The 18,363-nt window shown below is 49.4% G+C and overlaps 3 protein-coding genes across 4 annotated transcripts; 2 read left to right on the top strand and 1 right to left on the bottom strand.

The window, feature by feature from the left end:
- Positions 1-2,660: 2,660 nt before the first annotated feature.
- LOC120642882 lies at positions 2,661-7,743 on the top strand. Of its 2 annotated transcripts, none has more exons than XM_039919483.1 (8): positions 2,661-3,022; positions 3,534-3,651; positions 3,739-3,822; positions 3,913-4,701; positions 5,779-6,136; positions 6,724-6,805; positions 6,924-7,184; positions 7,339-7,743. In XM_039919483.1, the coding sequence occupies exons 1-7, from the start codon at positions 2,888-2,890 to the stop codon at positions 7,122-7,124; spliced, it is 1,767 nt and encodes a 588-aa protein (XP_039775417.1). In that variant the 5' UTR covers positions 2,661-2,887; the 3' UTR covers positions 7,125-7,184; positions 7,339-7,743. The 2 variants fall into 2 exon arrangements, with proteins under 2 accessions (XP_039775417.1, XP_039775413.1); XM_039919479.1 differs by having other exon boundaries at positions 2,792-3,022; positions 3,531-3,651.
- A 1,611-nt stretch (positions 7,744-9,354) lies between these two features.
- Positions 9,355-13,951, top strand: LOC120642903 (bZIP transcription factor 23-like). The gene is made up of 4 exons (XM_039919490.1): positions 9,355-10,593; positions 11,040-11,111; positions 11,831-11,860; positions 13,349-13,951. Exons 1-4 carry the CDS (start codon positions 9,706-9,708, stop codon positions 13,427-13,429), a joined length of 1,071 nt encoding a protein of 356 aa, XP_039775424.1. The 5' UTR covers positions 9,355-9,705; the 3' UTR covers positions 13,430-13,951.
- Positions 13,952-16,402: 2,451 nt separating this feature from the next.
- Positions 16,403-17,661, bottom strand: LOC120642870. The gene is made up of 2 exons (XM_039919474.1): positions 17,053-17,661; positions 16,403-16,830 (listed from the first exon to the last, which is right to left on the bottom strand). The coding sequence occupies exons 1-2, from the start codon at positions 17,513-17,515 to the stop codon at positions 16,751-16,753; spliced, it is 543 nt and encodes a 180-aa protein (XP_039775408.1). The 5' UTR covers positions 17,516-17,661; the 3' UTR covers positions 16,403-16,750.
- Between the last annotated feature and the right edge of the window lie 702 nt (positions 17,662-18,363).

Genomic DNA, 18,363 nt, shown 5'->3' with positions numbered 1-18,363 from the left:
ACGGCGCTGAAAGAAATGAGCATCAAGCCGCACGTACTGTACTCGTTTCCCGCCACACAGTAATCATACTAATCAAGTCCTACGCCGCTGGTACTGAACTAGTGATGGTCACCGAATCGCTACCAGGGTTTTATTTCCCAATCGGAAACCGGTTACCGCCGCCCTCCGGTACCGGTTTACCGGATCGGTTAGGCCGGTAACCGGTGGAAACCGGTTAAATTCAAATCCAAATTCAAATAAATTCAAATTTTCCCGTGCAACCGATTCCGACCGGTTTACCGACTGGTTTGACCGGTTTACCGGCCGGTTTTACCGGTTTACCGGTCGGTTTGACCGGTTTGAAATTCAAAAGCTCCCGTGCAAACGGTTTACCGGCCGGTTTTACCGGTTTACCGACCGGTTTGACCGGTTTGATCGGTGGGACTTCATGGGCCGGCCCATTTTTTTCTTTTTCTTTTTTGATTTAACTTTAAATTCCCACAAACTATACTAAATGAATGAATTTTTGAGAAAATTTGACACCATTAGATTCATCACACCTTGAAGTATTTTTAGGAATTTTTTAGGAATTTTTCATTTTTTGAATTCAAATTTAAAATTTGAATTTTGGCCGGTTGGGTACCGGCCGGAACCGGAACCGGACCGGTCCGGTCAAACCGGACCGGTTCCCACCGGTTTGACCGGTAACCGGTCAAACCGGACCGGTTCCCACCGGTTAGGTTAACCTTATCGCTACGCGACTTCGTTCTTAAAAGCATCGCCGCGCGCTCATACTCTCTCATACACGCTGCAGAAGTGCAGCCTGTTTTTTTTTTGAGACACTCTGTGAAAGGAACAGGGGCCATACGGTGCAATGATCGCACAGCAGCATAGGCTGCTCCGCTGTTTACCACCTTCTTCTGTGTCCTGTAACCCCATCATGCGTCCATGTCACCACATGTGCACGCGACTACTAAGTCCGTATAGTTATCAAAAAATAAAAAGTCCGTATAAATTTTTACTGATCGTTCAGAATGTAGAGTACAAACATTGTTGTGGTTTCAGCCTGGTGGCCTCTCATCCCCGTAAAATACAACCACATGCAAATGCAGGTATAAAAACAGTTCAACCAAAAAAAAAGATAACGATGCAGATGGAGCTATAGGCTGCAACCAGAGCGGAATCTGGAGGAGCTACAGTACTGAGAAGTCCCAGGTCACCAAAAAGTTACTGCGAGGAGACGCAGAGGGGAGAAAGCAGACACACACCCACGCGCGCACGGTGAAAAACTGAAAAATGATGCCGCACAGCGGCACAAGCGCATCGCAGCAGCCAGCAGGTAGCACGCGAGTACGCGACTGCGGCAGCCGGCAGCGCACCTGCGCTTCTGCCCGGCGAGCACGGGACGAAAAAAAAAGGGGTGAAATACACTGGCGACGCCGGGCCCGCCGGCCTCTCACTCTGCTGTAGCCCGTGGACCCTGTGCTGGTGGCTTTTTTTTTTTGACGCCTCGACCCTTGTTAGTATCTGAACGCACGCAAAACTCACACCACCACACTCCCGCCTACACGCACACACGCTGTGCATAAGCTAGATATACAACCTATACCTAGAAAACATCACATGGCTGAGAGGTATCCGAAGTCGACACTAGGCTTCGAACATGGCGGGCTCGTCACCCTTGTGGCGCATCCAAAATGAGACAGCAGCTGCAGTACCTGCAGGAGAAGAAAATGGGAGAAAACCCCCGTGGAAATCGTGAGTTGAGACCCACGACCGGCAGCTCCACCACCCGGAGCACTTGGCAAACGAGCTACGGCTCGTTCCCCCTGTGCTGGTGGCCTGGTGGTGCCACGGCCCACGGCTCCCAGCTCACCACCTCGTCCCGTCCGGCTCCGGCCGTCCGTGCACGCACGACGGAGCATGACGAACGGGCCCGAACACGGGCAGCGACCACGTGCCGGTCAGGGCAAGCGTAGGCACCCCCCTACCCGGCTCTCTCCACCTCCGACAGAAAGATTCGCACCAAGTAAAAAACTCCTCCGACGCCCAGGGGACCCGCCCCACCTGCGCCGTGAACAGCAGCGGCGCTGACGAACGGGGCGGCGTGGCCCCGAGTTCGCGCATCAGGCGGGGCCCAGGCGGTCGCCGCCGCGACAGAGGGTGTTTATTTAAGAAGGTGTTTAGTGAAAATTTTTGGTTTAAATGTCACATCAATTGTTTGACTAGATGTCGGGAGGGTTTTCCGGACACTAATTAAAAAACCAATTTCAGAACTCGCTTGGAAACCACGAGACGAATCTTTTGAGGCCTTTGACCGCATCATTAGCACATGTGGGTTACTGTAGCACTTATATCTAATCACGCACTAATTAGGCTCAAAAAATTCGGCTCATCGTGTACATTCAAACTGTGCAATTAATTTTATTGTTTAACTATATTTAATGTTTTATGCATGTGTTCAAAGAGGAGACAAAATTTTGGCCAAAAAATTTTGGGAACTAAACGGCCCCAGCCGAAGTTCGGGCATTGGAATTTGAAAGCATGCTTCGTTCGTTAATCCCAGCCGAAGGAGATGAACATGGAGAGAACTGTTGGCTAGCGTGGCCAGGCCCTGTGCGCCCTCGCGTAGGCACTGAGCACTCTGCAGGCACGGGCACTGAGCACTCTGCAGGCACGGCACGGCACGGGGCACGCCAAAACGAAGGTAGCAAGGCTTGCGAGGGAATGTGAACTGTGGAAATGTGGAGGAGGGGGATCGAGGCCCGCGTGATCGCAAAAAAAAAAGAGGCCCGCGGCCGCGTCCATTTTTAATCCCGCGAAACCCCCGCCGCGCCCGCTCCACTCCGCTGCCTGCCCCCCACTGACGTCGTCTCCTTCCTCGGGGAATGCGACCGCGCGCCCGAGCATGCCCCGCCCGGAGCCCGCGCTAGGGTTCCCCGCCGCCGGAGGCCACGGAGGCGCGACCAAGCCGCCGCCCGAGCGCCGCCGCAAGAAGCAGCAGCCGCCGCCGCCGAGGCGGAGGCGACCCGCCGGCGCCGCAGTAAAACCTCTCTCCCTCCCTCCCTCCCTCCTGCATTCAGTTCCCACTTAACCTCCACATGGTCTCGGCATGGCGAGTCTCGATTAATTATAAGCTAAACTATTTGCCAAGTAGATGAGGGCGCAGTAGAAGTCAATAGATCCAAATCCAAAATTCCAAACGCGCGCTTGTCTCCTAACCCACATGGGATCCGAGGTTGGCGATGGCGTCCGCTCCAAACCCTCCCGCTAAGCAAAGGCATAAAGCCAAATCAGCGGAGCGGATTTCGAACGAACGAAGCAAAAGCGGAGCCTGCGCGCACTTCTCTCGCCTCGTCGCTTTACTATCATTGCTCTTTTGGTCGGTTCCGGCGGCCTACAGGCTACAGGATCGCGCGCGCCGCTCCACTCCGCTCGTCGTGGGGCGCGGGCGCGGCCCACCGTGAGCCGCCGCGGCCGCGCTCACCGTCTCGTTTCGTCTTTGCTGCCGTGCGGTGACGTGACGCCTTTGCCGTTGGCGCTTTCTGCAGCAGCAGCAGCAGCCGGTGGGGACACGCGGCGCGGCCGATCCAGATCCGCCGCCCGCCTCCGCTCTGCTGCCCCTCCCCAGCAGCGGCAGCGGCTACGCCACGCGGGGAACGGCTGCGCCAGGTGCGTGCCGTTCGCACAGCTCAAATCCCAGTGCTCGCACGCTGCTGCATTTTTGTCGCCGTGCGTTCTAACCGCTCTCTCGCGCAGACGAGGAAGAGGGCGGCGCGACCTCGGCCGGGTCGGAGGAAGAGGCGGAGGCATCCAATGATTCATTCGCCTACTCGCTAAGGGGTAATCCCGTTTATTAGTGTTAGATGTCTTGAGGTGAACTCGTGGAAGTGATTGCTTATTGATGGTTGAATCTGTTTGTCTGTTTGGTAGAGTGCCAGAAGCAGCGGCGGCGGCTTAAGTCAGAGGGGTCTGGGCTGGCGCGGCCGCCGGCCTCGCATGAGCTCAACGGTGGTGGAGGTATTGAGCTTCTAGTGCTCTCGCCCAGGTGTTTGATTGGGGGTAATGTCGGAGGAATGAGCAAGAGCTCGACGGCATCATCCCGGAGCAGATCAGGCACAGGCACAGGCACATTCCCGAGCCCTGGGACTCCGAACTACAATCGGCATTGTGCGGGCAGCATGCAGTACTCTAAGGGTTGGAGTTCAGAACGTGTGCCACTGGGTACAGGCAGCAATAGGAGGTATGGGGGCAGTGGGGTTGTGCTTCCTTTTAACAATGGTAGGAAGCTGCCATCAAAATGGGAGGATGCAGAGAAGTGGATCCTGAGTCCGGTTTCCTGCGATGGGGTTGGAAGGATGTCTGCACCAGCTCCGCATCATAGACGTCCCAAGTCGAAAAGTGGTCCACTTGGCCACCCAGCTGGTGTTCCAGGAGCTTATGCAGCTGTTTCACCGCTTGTTCCCTGCTTTGATGGTGTTCTTGCGGCAGCTAATTATGCAGTACATTCACCTTTCTCTGCTGGGGTTCTCATACCTGAGCACGGTCGCATTGGTGACTTCAGCAGTGGAAGAGGCAGGTCTGGTGATGATGGCAGCAGCAGATCCTACTCTGCCGAGAAGGAGCCATACATATTGAGGTCGGCGAGCATACATGCATGGACAGAAACGCTTATGGAGGCGTCTGCTTTTGCTAATTCAATCTCAGAAGAAACCACACGAGGTTTGTTTTATTCTTTTCCTGGCAGTACCCATTTCCTTATGAGTTGTTCTTCTTTCATCATTGTTTTTCCTTTTGCTGTTTTGTTCGTTCTAGTTCATTCCTTGGATTTGCAAGCAGTTGAGCATGCTTGATTTTGATTTAGCTACCTGTAAAGTTGCTTGTCTAGTACAATCTTTATATCCCAATATTCATTGTTGGTTGGCATGTGCTTTACACCTGTTTTGTTTTGTACTGAATCAGTAACTATTCATCGGGATAGGCTAGTTCACTTGTTTAAAGTTGAAAGTTGAAAAGTCAACTGCTACAAGTTCAACTCCAAAAGTAATTTTACAATACCTAGTTAAGGATTTCTCAAAATAAATATGGTCAATATAGTGCCACTGCAGCCTTCACTATGTAACTTTCCACTACTTTGTATTTTATCTGGCCATTCATAGACATTGATAAAGAAAATGATTGCATGTGTACTGCATGGTGTGTCAATTAAACTGCCAACCAATAGATGCATCACAAGAGTGGGAAATTGGAAAACATCCACCTTCTAGTCTGCAAGATGTTACTAACCCTGCTTCTTCAAAGCTGGCAGAAATGCCCGTCCATTGTACTTCAACATTTGATGTTTTCTGTGTTGAATTTTGGCTCATTGTTGTTTCTATGAGGTGAGCTTGAGAACTTGAACATAGCAGAATTAGTTTCCACCATATGTTTCATTATATCATCTTCACTTTTGACATTGTCTGCGTAATAGAGGACTTACAGCCACTTTTCCAAAAACTAAGCCATCCTATCCAGCAGGTACCACTTTTTATGACACTGCTTGGAACCTAGGAAAGCCGAAGCATTTGTCGATGTTTGTTTCCAAAAAATCACTCTATTCATATACTTTTGTCTTGCATGCTGTGAGCAAGCAGGAAGAAATTTTAAAACGAAAATAGAATGGTTATGCCATTTTATATGCTACAAGTTACGCATAATTTAGTTGACTAGCTTCATTTTTTTTCTCTGGGACATCTATTGGTTAGTTTTCTTTTGATATTGAGGAAAATCAATTTTAACATCTTTCCACCCTGAACACAGATGATAAACTGCAAGGCCAGCAGGAAGCAACTTCAGTTATTTCCAGTCCAATCATAAAAAAAGATGTTGCTACACAGATGAGCCCTGAGGATAAAATATCATCCCCTTCAAAAGCGAGGCATTCCTGCTCTAGCCTGCCTTCAGGACATCTGCTAAGAGAAGCAAATAGTCATACACATAAACCTGAAATCAGGGACGTGCAGGTAGATGATCAAGTAACTGTGACCCGGTGGTCCAAGCGACATGTAACACGAGGCTCTGATAAGCGGTCAGCAAATATTATTGAATGGAGGAAGAAGACCACGGAGACTCGGGCTCCATCTTTTGATGAAAAAGAAAGAGAAAGTTGCATGTCAAAGTAAGATGTTGTTTACATTTCCATGGTGCCTTCTAACAATCTTCACCGATGCCTAGTTTTTAATTCAACTAATGCAAAAGAATATGGTGATTCAATAGTCTTCAAGTGAAGCTAGTATGGCTGTAATACCTGCATCAAACTGAGAGTGCTGCTAAATGTAGATTTGACTCTTCTTATATGATCTGCTCATAAGGTGCTTGTGTCATTAGTGATAAGCAAGAAACATATCGTAATGTAGGTTCAGAGAAAGTTGCATACCTTGAAGTCAGGGTCAAATGGAATACACTGCAGATAGCGGACTGAGGTGGCACTTGAAATATTTTGCCGGCTCAAGTGCTAGTTGCTCAATTTCATTCTATAGCTAATGGCACATACCAAATTGTTAACTGCTTCTCCACTCCATCAGAAGAACAACCTATAAAGAGCTAATCTTTTTTTTTTTCTGGCTGGCAAGGTGGTAATACAAAAATGGAAAGCACAAAAGATGTTTGTGTCATTTGATAATATTTATTAACGTAGCTCATAGTGATGTTATAAAACTGCTATGTTTTCTATTTTGATTTTTGAGGCCTGGTTTTTGTGTTAAGGTGCAAAAGGGAGGAAGCAAAAATCACTGCTTGGGAAAATCTACAGAAAGCAAAAGCTGAGGCTGCTATACGGAAATTGGAGGTATTGTTTGCGATCCACATGACAATTGCTAAAATGTTCCAATTTTTCCTCTGTTATTTTTTTCATGAAGATTACAAACTAAAATCAACATATTATTATCTAACCCCCTTTTCTTCAGATGAAGATTGAAAAGAAAAGATCATCATCAATGGACAAAATTTTAGGCAAACTCCGCTCTGCTCAGAAGAAAGCAGAAGACATGCGAAGTGCGATTTCTTCTAGTGAAGATCAGTGTGGTGTGAGGGCAAAAAAGAAGGCATCCTCCGTTGTGAAGACTGGCAAGCCCTTCAGCTGCTGCTTTACCTACCGTGCCTGCTAGTTCCTAGTTCTGGCGTAGTTTTTGTGGCTGTGGGTGCAGCAATGGAATTTGATCTATTTGGTGAGTTTCTTCAGCATTCATATAATTTAACATCTAAAACTTCCACTTAGTTTCCAAGTTGCATATAGTTTATTCTGAATCTTATCCACTAAATTGTTGTTTTCTTGAACTAATTGCTAATGTTAGAAGTGTATGTCTCTTATGAGCGTTACAGCTCTTGTCAACCAACAGATATGGAACTTTTAACTTCAAATTTGGGAGAACCAGTTGGCCTTCGTACTGTGGAGGTAATGGAGCTGTTAGAGTGTTCGCACGATGCGATCACTGATGCGGGACAGCAGAAGTTGAAATCGTTGAGGAAAACTAGCCAAGTGGATCTGGTACTTATTCTGCTCGATGTATATCATTCCTGTAATTGAGCATGTAATGCAAATCATAGGGACTTGCATTGGCACGGTATTGAAAGAAAGATATTAGAGTTGCCGGCTCTTTGTCTCCTCTCTTTCGAAACTTGTCTGGTTCAGTTCTGAGCCTTGTGACGATTTCAGATATGGAGCTGGCCAACGTTTTCGCCGGTGCCAAACTTTTGTATCGAGCAAGCAATTCAGTTTCCTAGCTTATGCAGAGTCGGTCACTAGCTTTATTCAGATCCATAATCCTGCGTTCGCGTCCGTCCGCATGTCACGCATTCAAATCCTTGCAAAATCTCCCTTTGTGAATTGTGAATTGTGATGATGATTATTCAGCGTCGGGGCATTGGAACATCCTTTCATATTCCTCCAACAAAACAGGCGCCGCCCGTCTCTTAATCTCCACACACAAACGCGCGCGCACGCACATTATTTATGAGGTAAATGTTTGTATTATTCTTTAGCAGAGGATTCCACTACCCCTACGCATGGAGTTAGTTTCATGGGTGGGCTCTTCTGGCAGGTGATGGAGGGCTAGACCGACGGCTACGACGTCGTGGTCGGCCGCTGCCCGTCCACGGCCGCCGTCGTCAGCCGCGAGTGCGCCCGGATCACCAGCCTCAACCAGGTGTCCTAGGTGCAGTCACGGGCCATTTGATATGTTTGCAATAATTTACGTCCAGATTTTTGTAGGAAGAAACAAAATTGTAGTAGGAAGGTCGTAGGAAAGGCAATCATTTTCACGATAGAAGTTTGTCGACAAAATCAAACCCCAAATGGCCAAATCCAATTAAAAAATGCTCACGAAATCTAGAGCGCTTCTGTAATTTTCCGTTTAGAAAAGCGGCTGAGCTTGGTGACTGGAGTACAAGAAAGTAATAAGGGTGACGTCTGAACCCCGAATGGGAAGCGACAAAGAAAGTCTCGCCTAAATTCTTACAACTCCAAATTACTTGTTGGCACAAGATAGAGCCTCAGCCTCACCTAAAGAAACATCAAACATCTGTCTAGATAGCTTAAAGAAATGGTTCCTTGACGAGATGTTGCATCAGAAGAAACATGCAGGCGCCGTCGGCAGCAGGCAGTAATGTCAAACAGAGCCTCTAACCCCGCATCACAGTTCTCTCGAGGCGACGACACGCGTGTGTCTGTGTTTTGGACGAAACTTAACTTGAGGCGTCGGCTTGATCACATCACCCCAGACGGCCAGACGTCGACGTGAGCCTGATCCATTTGTGCAGCCAGGGCAGTGAGATTCGGCCCTTGTCCAGGCCGGGCCGGGGCGCAGCGCCTCTGCGTGCTCGGTCGTCGGTGATCGTCGGAGAAACGCGGCGGAAGCAGCCCGGCCCACAGCCACCAGAGGAGGGGTCGGGGTGGCTCGCGTCGCGTCGCGTCATGGGCTTGGGCGGTGGCCGGTCGGGGGTGGTCTCCGGCGCCGATCCGGCCGTCCAACCAGTTTGTCTGCGCGCGCCGGGATGCTCCCACCTTGCGCGACCCCATTGGGTGGCCCGTCGCGTCGCCAGCCGTCAGCGTCGTGCGGAGGCCGCCACGTTTCGCGCTCTGGAGCCGGCGGAGCCCACCACACCCCATGTTCGGTCCGGCGAGCGGGGATTGAAAAACCCTTTACCCCACCCGCACGTTGCACCCAGCAGATCCTACAGAACACTGACAAGTGGGCCTTCACGGAAATTCGATTCCCATCCCCTCCGGCAGGAGCGCGCGAGATCTGAGGCCGCCGCAGGGCTGTGTACGGGCGCCGGGTGCGCGAGGCGGAAGGGGTAGAAGGTGGAGTACTTTATTACCCGGCGCGCACCTAACTCGTTGAGATTTCGTCGTGGCCTCGGGGCCCGGCGCCGTTTTAAACGCCTCCACACGGCTCCTCCGGGGCGACACCTGTCCACCATTCCCGTCTCCCCCTGGCCTTCGCCTCGCCTCGCTGCCGTGGCCGCGCAACGCCTTCCCGCACCCACCAACGCGCGTCTTCCACCTCGCGCGCCCTCTCAGGTCTCCTCCAAATCCCGCCTAATCCGCTGGATTTCCCTTGCTAATTCTAGCAGCTCTTGTCGCTGCTCTGCCAAACCCCTGCTCTGAGCTCATCCGATTGGCGGCTCCGGCCTCTGGGCGAAGCGGGTGTTTTGAAGCACGGGTTGGTGGGCGACGGCGAATCAGGGATGGAATTCCCCAGAGGAAGCGGGAGGCGGCCACAGCAGCAGCAGCAGCCGGAGCCGGAGCACCTGCAGCCGATGACGCCGATGCCGCTCGCGCGGCAGGGGTCGGTCTACTCGCTCACGTTCGACGAGTTCCAGAGCGCGCTCGGCGGTGCGGGCAAGGACTTCGGATCCATGAACATGGACGAGCTCCTCCGCAGCATCTGGACGGCCGAGGAGACGCACGCCGTCGCCGCCGCCAACGCGTCGGCGGCGTCCGCGGCCGCGGCGGACCTCGCCGCGCGGGCGGCGTCCATCCAGCGGCAGGGATCGCTCACCCTCCCCCGCACGCTCAGCCAGAAGACCGTCGACGAGGTCTGGCGCGACATCATGTGCTTCGGCGGGCCCTCCGCCGCGCAGGCCGAGGCGCCGCCCCCGCCGGCCCAGCGGCAGCAGACGCTCGGGGAGATCACGTTGGAGGAGTTCCTCGTGCGCGCCGGCGTGGTGAGGGAGGACATGACGGCACCACCGCCCGTACCACCGTTGGCTGTGGCGGCGCCACCGCCGCCGCCTCCTCCGCAACCGCCAATGCTATTTCCCCATGGCAATGTGTTTGCTCCCTTGGCGCCTCCACCACTGTCGTTCGGGAATGGGTTGGTGTCGGGAGCTGTCGGTCAGGCAGGTGGTGCCGCGCCCTCGGCGGTATCGCCGGTGAGGCCGGTTACGTCCAGCGGGTTTGGCAAGATGGAAGGAGGGGATTTGTCCTCCCTGTCGCCATCACCGGTGCCGTACGTTTTCAACGGTGGTCTGAGGGGAAGGAAGCCTCCTGCTATGGAGAAGGTGGTTGAGAGGAGGCAGCGGCGGATGATCAAGAACCGGGAGTCCGCCGCCAGGTCGCGCCAGAGGAAGCAGGTAACATTCTGTCTACAAGCATCAAATCGTTATGTCTCCTACTTACTGTTACGGTGACGTTTGTCACATGTATACTATTTTCGCTAAACATGTTAAGTATTTCGCAAGAACAGTGTTAAGAAAGGTATATCACCATGATGATCGTTGCATCAGATTTGATTACAATAAACCAGGATATGTCTTAGTAGTGTGTGTTGTTACAATACCCTGTACTTCTATACTGATCTAAGTGTACTCAATTATTAATTGTACATGTCTAATTGTCTATAAGAATCTCTTTTGTATATACTAATATGAATTGCTCAAGTTGTTTGGAGAGCTACTGAGGGTGTAGCTGTCTAAATGAAAGCTATTTCTGAATGAATCTAGTATCCTTTCTGTGAGGCTTCACACAAAACATCTTGCAATTTTAAGTAGATTTATATATACTTTCTTATATGCATCAGGCATATATGATGGAGTTGGAAGCTGAGGTGGCAAAACTTAAAGAGTTGAATGAGGAGTTGCAGAAAAAACAGGTAGGCTCATATGCTGTTTGCGTATCATCGAGTCATTGTTTTGATCGTGTTCATGTTTTACTTATGCAAAAATGTATTTGGAAATAGTGAAGTTCAAGTAGTTTTATTGGTGTCTTAGGTTATACCTTGAGTTTGAAAGTGTCTCGGATTTCAGTGAACCTTCTGTACTTTGGCACACTGTCACCTCCTGTTATCAAAACTAACATTATTTACTTTGTTTTTTTAAAAAAGGGGGGGTTAACCTATCATTTTTTTCATTTAGGTTATTCACCACCTGCACATTTTGGTTCCTAGCAATAAGCAAATATTGATCAGTTTCTTTATGGTCATCTTTTCAATGACAATCACCATGGAGCATTTGACTAAGTGAAGGAAGCCAAAGTCCACCAAATAAAACAATAATAGAATCTTTGCATCTACAGTCCATGTTCACTAAGAGTGATCATTTTCTTCTATAAGTTCCTCTCAAAATTAGGTTATCAGCTAAGCAAGTTCCAAATCTGCCACTTATGAGCAGTTGCTTCATTGCTTGGGTGCTTCCTATGATTTTTTTCTCTAATTCTGATGCATGTAATAGCTATAGCTTATTTTTAACCATATTTGTGTTAAATTAGAATTTATGTGCTCTGCACCCTCTTTTGCGACTATTTTATATTGTGTAGTACTATCACTCTTTATGTATACTGCTCTAGTAACTGAACATCATTTCTAATTTTCAGATTGAAATGCTGGAGAAAGAAAAGAATGAGGTAATATCGTGCTTCCCATTTTGAAGAAACTATTTTTGCTCTGGTTACATGCTATGGGTCCACCTTTCGTATTACTACTAGTAACAAACTTGGTGGATGTTAAGGAAATTATTTTCTACAAAGTTATTCTATAATATGTTAATACACTTGTCATGAAGTATCACAGTCAACCCTATCAACATCACGAAAATAGTGTAGCTCTATGATTGTAGCAGTTGCCTCATTTCTTTACTTGACTCGGAATACAAGGTTTGAAACCTCACCTATTATTGGTTAGAAAATAAAAGTTTTCTAAACTTGTGGTTTTGATTACTTCTTGGAATGAGAAATGTTTCGATTGACAGCTAATGATATCCAGAGAGTTCTGCCTTCAAACTATCAGTCTATCATGCCCATATTGTTGACTTAAGCAATACCTTATATGTAAAGTAAAACTGTACTCAAATGGAGAAATGATAAGGCCAGGACCGATGTGGATGTCATTAATTATATTTCCATACAACTGCGGCTAGATGGTAGCATTTAAGTGGCCAACTTCCATCACTGTTGTTGCCCATGTGGTCTACTATTTTTTTCTAGTCCAGTTCACCTATTTTAACAGCGGGACTGTTTTTATGTATACGCTTATAATACCTAAGAAAACCGGCAAGGATGAAGAAATACACAAGTGCTATTTTGTACCGCCAGATGTTAAAAATGTATGCGTAGATAAATATTGAGGCTTCTGTCATGGATTGCTGATGCAGTGAGAAATGAGAACAATAAGATTGACGGATAATTGCCACTTCCCAGTTTCATCTCTAAACTGTCCATATCGAAGCTTCATTGTTAATTTTTACTTGCATGAAAAAATTTCACTGGATGTCACACAAAGTAAACATATTTTTTCTCTATCCAAGATTCCCTAAAATTTGTGGCCAGTTTTATTTACTTTATTTCGGTGAGGGCTGTTTTGTTTTTGCCATTGGGCTACCTTTGTAAACTCATGGAGGAAAATGTTATCTTCACCGGTCACTGGATAGATTTTGGTTCTTAAACTAAACATTTTGCATACGTTTTGAGCTGAATGGGGCTGTTTTGGGGAACACTCTGTTTTCATGCATGTTAAACAACTATTTGTTAGTTTTCTAACAGAACCTACACATTCAGACTTTTGCTGTTATTACCGAATCACTATTTCTGAACAGAAAAGCGGACCTTAGTTCCTGTACAGCTTCTATAATTCTTTGGTATACCTCAGGGACTCTTGGCCAGCTTATTATCTCACAAGTTTTGAGAGTTGTTGGTTGGTGTTAATGAATTTGTGGCATATGCATTTGAACTTTTACTGTCCTGCTTTAGAATTTGCAAGATGTAATTACTGCAACGTTGCTCTATGGATATTGCCATATGAAGCTATAACCTTTTTGATGGCTTGGTTCTTACAGTTCGGCACCATCCTGTTTGCTCGAACATAACAATTTCTCGATGGTTTCTGGCTTTCTGCAGGTCCTGGAGAGAATGAGCCGGCAAGTTGAACCAACGGCAAAGAGAATTTGTCTGCGGAGGACATTGACAGGTCCTTGGTAGGCTGTAGACATGTACCTAGCAGTATCTCTCGTCTGGAGGACAGGAGTGTACATAGTAGGCGCACATGAACTCACCATCGCCTCGCTGCCGTTGTTGACACAGCCAATAATCCAGAGCTTCAGTCTCGTAGGCGGATAGATTGCCTGTAATTTTTTTTGAAGTAAAATTGCCTGTAATTTTCACTGCATAGGTTTTGGGCCCTTTGCAAAAAGAGTTCCAGTGAGTAGAGGAGTTTGTATGTAGTCGGGTCAGTTTATTGACCCAAGGAGCGCGTGCTTATACTCCATTAGGCTTTTATGGTTTGGTGTGATACCATGAATCATTAGTTCAGCATGTTAGATGTTATACATCCGGCGAATTTGTATGCATAAACCATATAGCACTCTGCTTTGTAAAATCAAGTTGCTTATGCTGTAGATCTTCTGTAGATGTTCGTTGTGCCCAACTTACAGGAGGACACTGCTGAAACAACTATGCTGTTGTATACTTTATTACAGTTGAAGATGGTCAGTTTGGTGCCCACATTTTCCTATGTACTAAATAAGCATATTTTCTTCATTAGCATGGGTGTTGTCAATTAACAACTGTCAAACCTTCGAAATCTAGCTGCTGCGAGTTGCGATGGGTGGTTGACAAATTCCAACCAAATGGAACAGTATCTTCTAGAAGCTTCCGCAGTAGGCTGTGAAGAGCCTGCAACTGCGAGTCCATTCGGGCCACCTATGGTGATGCTCCCCGGTCGCGGCGGTTCGTTGTGCTTGATGGGAAAAGGGAATCAGTGGGGAGTCACACAGTGCCTTCAATCAGACGACGCTACAAAAACCTACGCATGGTGGTGGTCTCGGTGAGCGCCTGGCCAGGAGCTGCGTGCGGTGGTTCGACTGGCCAGCAGGGCGCAACGCGCAGCCACGCAGGCGGTGCCATGTTCGCCGTCGTGGCCGTCGTGGTCGCAATTAACTGGACCTCGCCGTCAAGGCACGTGCAGTGTCGGAGGCATCTCTGTCGGATCGTTCCGCCGTCTCGGCCCCGTGTGGAACGCATGCGTCGCAGGACTGACCCCCTGGGGGCTGAAGGCGTCTCACCTCACGGCGGCGCTCATGGAACAGATCCTGAAGACGCCGGCGGCGTTCCGTTACGGCAGCAAAGACAGCACGACCAGGAGACGCAGTACGACTCGAGTTCAGACTACAGGGCTGCAACAGACAAGTTTGGGAGCTGCCGTTGCTCCAGTGCCTACAGTGTCTCCCAACGAACCCGAAGACTGAAACGTCTGAAACGGGTCGAGTCGAAGCATCTAGGGCGCTGTTTGGTTCTTCCTAGCGCAATTTGCGCTATAAGAAAATCTTGTATGCATGAAGCACTAAACAAAATTTATTTGCAAATTTTTTTTATGGATAGGTGCAATTTTACGCGATGAATTTAATGACGGTAATTAATTCATAATTAGCTACAGTAATGCTACAGTACCCATCCTCTAATCATGTGGTCAAAGGCCTCATTAAATTCGTCTCGCGAAGTAGCGTAGAGTTCTCAAGATGATTTTGTAATTAGATTTTATTAATACTCGTAATTAATAGTCAAAGTAGCACTATTCATTAGCACAAACCAAACCAAACAGAGCCTGGAAAGAAGATTTGGGACCACATTGGTGCTGGCTTTGATTACTCGAACCACACTGCGGTCCTTGATTATGGTTCATTGGGCCCGGGCTGCCATGCTGGACAGGGGCGGAGCTACATGGAGGCACCGGGGTCGTCGGACCCCAACTGATTTCGTCAAAATTAAGGGAAAATCACTATTTAGTACTGTTCATATGTGTGGTGGACTCCGGCGTCGAATGCATCGGACCGACGCAAAAAATTTCTGACTTCGCCCCTGGTGCTGGACCAAGGCCGAAATGCACAATTTAACAGACTCCACTCCACCCAGCCAGCATTGGCATTGCTTGCAATTGCAAGTGGTTTCAGTGCCTCCTGCCATTAAGATCGAGAAGCCATGAGATTTCCATCAAAGAAAAGAGGAGCCACGAGAGACGAACTTCACGGCGCCCAGCACTGAGCAGAGTCCGGTGCGGTTTCAGAAAAAAAAAGGAACGCTGAAGTGGTTAGCGCCGGACCCCGAGCTTTGAGCACAAAAGAAGCTGCGTTACTGGTCATAGGTTGGTTAACGGGAATTCGTGTAGCTCCCATGCCGAGCCCCCCTGCTGTTGGGGTAGGCGGCAACTCAACGTGAGATGGGTTGCCGGGGGCATGGCGCAGGGTGGAATGGAAGGGAACGAGGGGCCGTCACAGCTAGAGACAGCTCGCCGAGCCGAAACGACAGAAAGGGACAGCCGAACTCCAGACGCCCCCGCCCTCTCCTTCTTTCCCACTCGTCCAGCGGACCACAGCTTTGTCCTCCCATCAATCACCCGTGACTCCGTGAGAAACAATTCTCTGCAACGCAACGGAGAACAGTGCAGGGATGCGGCAGCTACGTCAACGACCAGACAGTTTTCCCAACTCCCAACCGGTCCAACCACAATGAATGGATTTCTTTCCAGACCTTGCAGAGGCTATGTGTTTAGTTCCAAAATTTCTCTATCTAAATTTCACTATTCACCTATTACATCAAATCTTTTACCTCATACATGGATTAAATATAGGTAAATAAAAAAACTAATTGCATAATTTTGATGTACACGACGAGACGAATCTTTTAAGTCTAGTTAGATCATAGTAGGACAACAATTACCACAAACAAACGAAAAGTGCTACAGTATCCGATGTAACCATTTACGGATCTAAGTGTTTTGACGAAAATTCATCTCCATGCTGTTGATCCGCAGGCTCTGGAATGGCAGATTCCATCAAACGACCAGAAAGTCCAGGAAATGAGCAAGGATCTGCGAGCAATTCAGTTGCAAAAGAGAGGGAAAAAGAAACATCTGTGCGTATTCACCAATCATCAGTGTCATTGAGTGTGCAGCAATCATTTGGGAAGAAAATTAATCTGCCTCTTGAAAGAAATCATGTACATACACAGACGATAAACTGCTATGGATTAGGGGAAGCAATATGATTAATAACCAAAGTAATTAGGCATGTGTTTTTGTCTTTGGCACGAACGGAATTATGGTGAATGAAAGTTGATTAGCAAGCGGTCCGAGATAGGATAGGCCAAGGCGGAAGGCGGCGGCCCACCAAACCCTAATAACAGAAATTCTTTTCTCCTCCTTTTTTTTCTGCCCGACGCGGCCGGGATTCCTTTCTTCTGCATCTCGGGCGATTTCTCTCCTCCCAATGCAAGATAGCTGCGGCGGCGGCATGGCCGTCCCTGAGTTCAGTGGCGGCTCAGCATGGATAGCGCGACCACCTGCGCCCACTGCTTCAGCCGCATCTTCACCGTCTCCGGCGTGTCGCCTGCATGAACGAACGGGTCAGAGATCGGAACTCAACGATCTATAATCACGTCGGGCCTCGTTAATGAATGAATGAACTAAAAAAGAATCGAAACTCCGATCGTGTTTGAATCGATAATTCGATATGCAGTACTAGCAAATTACCGTACAGCAGCCTCACATGGCACAGAAAATGTACCGTACCATCGGATTGGATGCGAGCACGAGAGGCTGGGGGCTTTACCTGGAGAGAGTATGGACATGGGGCTGCCGAGCGGCGACTCGTCGGAGGACACCTCCGACGCGGCGCCGCACGAGCACGCGCACCCCTCCGCCCCGGCGGCGCCGCCACCGCCGTGGACGGCGTAGTAGAGGTCGAGCGCCGGGAGCGTCTCGAGGAGGCGGCTCCTCCCGGCGCCGCCGCACGCCGCGCACCCGGACCCGGCGGCGGGCGGCTCGAACCCGAACCCCAGATCGATGCACCCGCGGAGCTCGTCGAGGTCGTCGTCCGTGACGCTCCGCACGCGCCGCAGCGCCGAGCCCCCGCGGCGCATCCCGCGGCGCCGCCGCTCCCACGCCTCGTCGCGCTCGATGTCGGGCGACCACGAGTTCTGCTTCTGCAGCCCCATCGCGGGCGCCGCGGCCGGGCCCATCTTCCTCCCGCCGCCGCCGCCGCCCAGAATCTGGTGGTGCCCCGCCTTGGCCATGGCGCGGCCTTCCCCTCCGCCCCCTCGCAAGGCGAAGGGGGGATTTGGAGAAGCGAGCTTCGCGGTGGGTGGAGGCGGCCGCGGCGGATTTTATCTCGCGAGCGCCGGCTGCCTAGCGGATGCGGGCGGGGTCCGCTGCGTGACGTCTGCCGACGTAAGGAGCTCGTATATATAGCGAGTCCCCGCCCGGTACACGGAATCGAACGGTGGATTTTCGAATTGGAAGGCCAGGGAGGGTAATTATCAGGCATTGATTTCGGTCACGGGGGACGGTGGCAGGAGCGAGAAAAGGACGGGCAGAAATTTTGCACTGGACACTTATTTCGGTTTTAAATGGCACACTTTTGAATCAGCCGAGAGTGTTTGATTTGAATCCTTTTGTTTGCTTGTTTACATGGCTATTTTTGGTTGTGAAAAGAAACACTGAGTTGGTCAGAACAATGTAAGATTGAATAACGTCATGGTAGATTGTTTCGCTACTTGTGGTCCAATACCACCAACGGCACTACACCGGCATGAATTTCCAATCTAATTCAAACTGGTACCATCTCCGTTCTCGAATATTTAACTAATTCAATCCATCTTAGCATTTGAGGTCGCATTTTATTCGTGTGATGCACAGAGAGAACCCGATTCAATTGATGGAGCAGTTCGCGGGCGGAAAGGCGACAAGGACACGCCGTAACTGCTACCGGTACATGACAGTGGAGAGGGTGAAGTGCAGGTGCAGCTTCTTTTTCCCCCTCGGCTCCGTGATCATGTGATGAGCTAGGGCATGAGGGCTTCGCATGATGATTACGGGGATCGTCTTCTTATCGCACCCCTCGCCATGAATCGCGATCTCTCGA

This window comes from Panicum virgatum, chromosome 1K, assembly GCF_016808335.1.
Source record: "Panicum virgatum strain AP13 chromosome 1K, P.virgatum_v5, whole genome shotgun sequence".
Classification (NCBI taxonomy): Eukaryota; Viridiplantae; Streptophyta; class Magnoliopsida; order Poales; family Poaceae; genus Panicum; species Panicum virgatum.
This window is presented reverse-complemented; position numbering and strand designations above follow the sequence as displayed.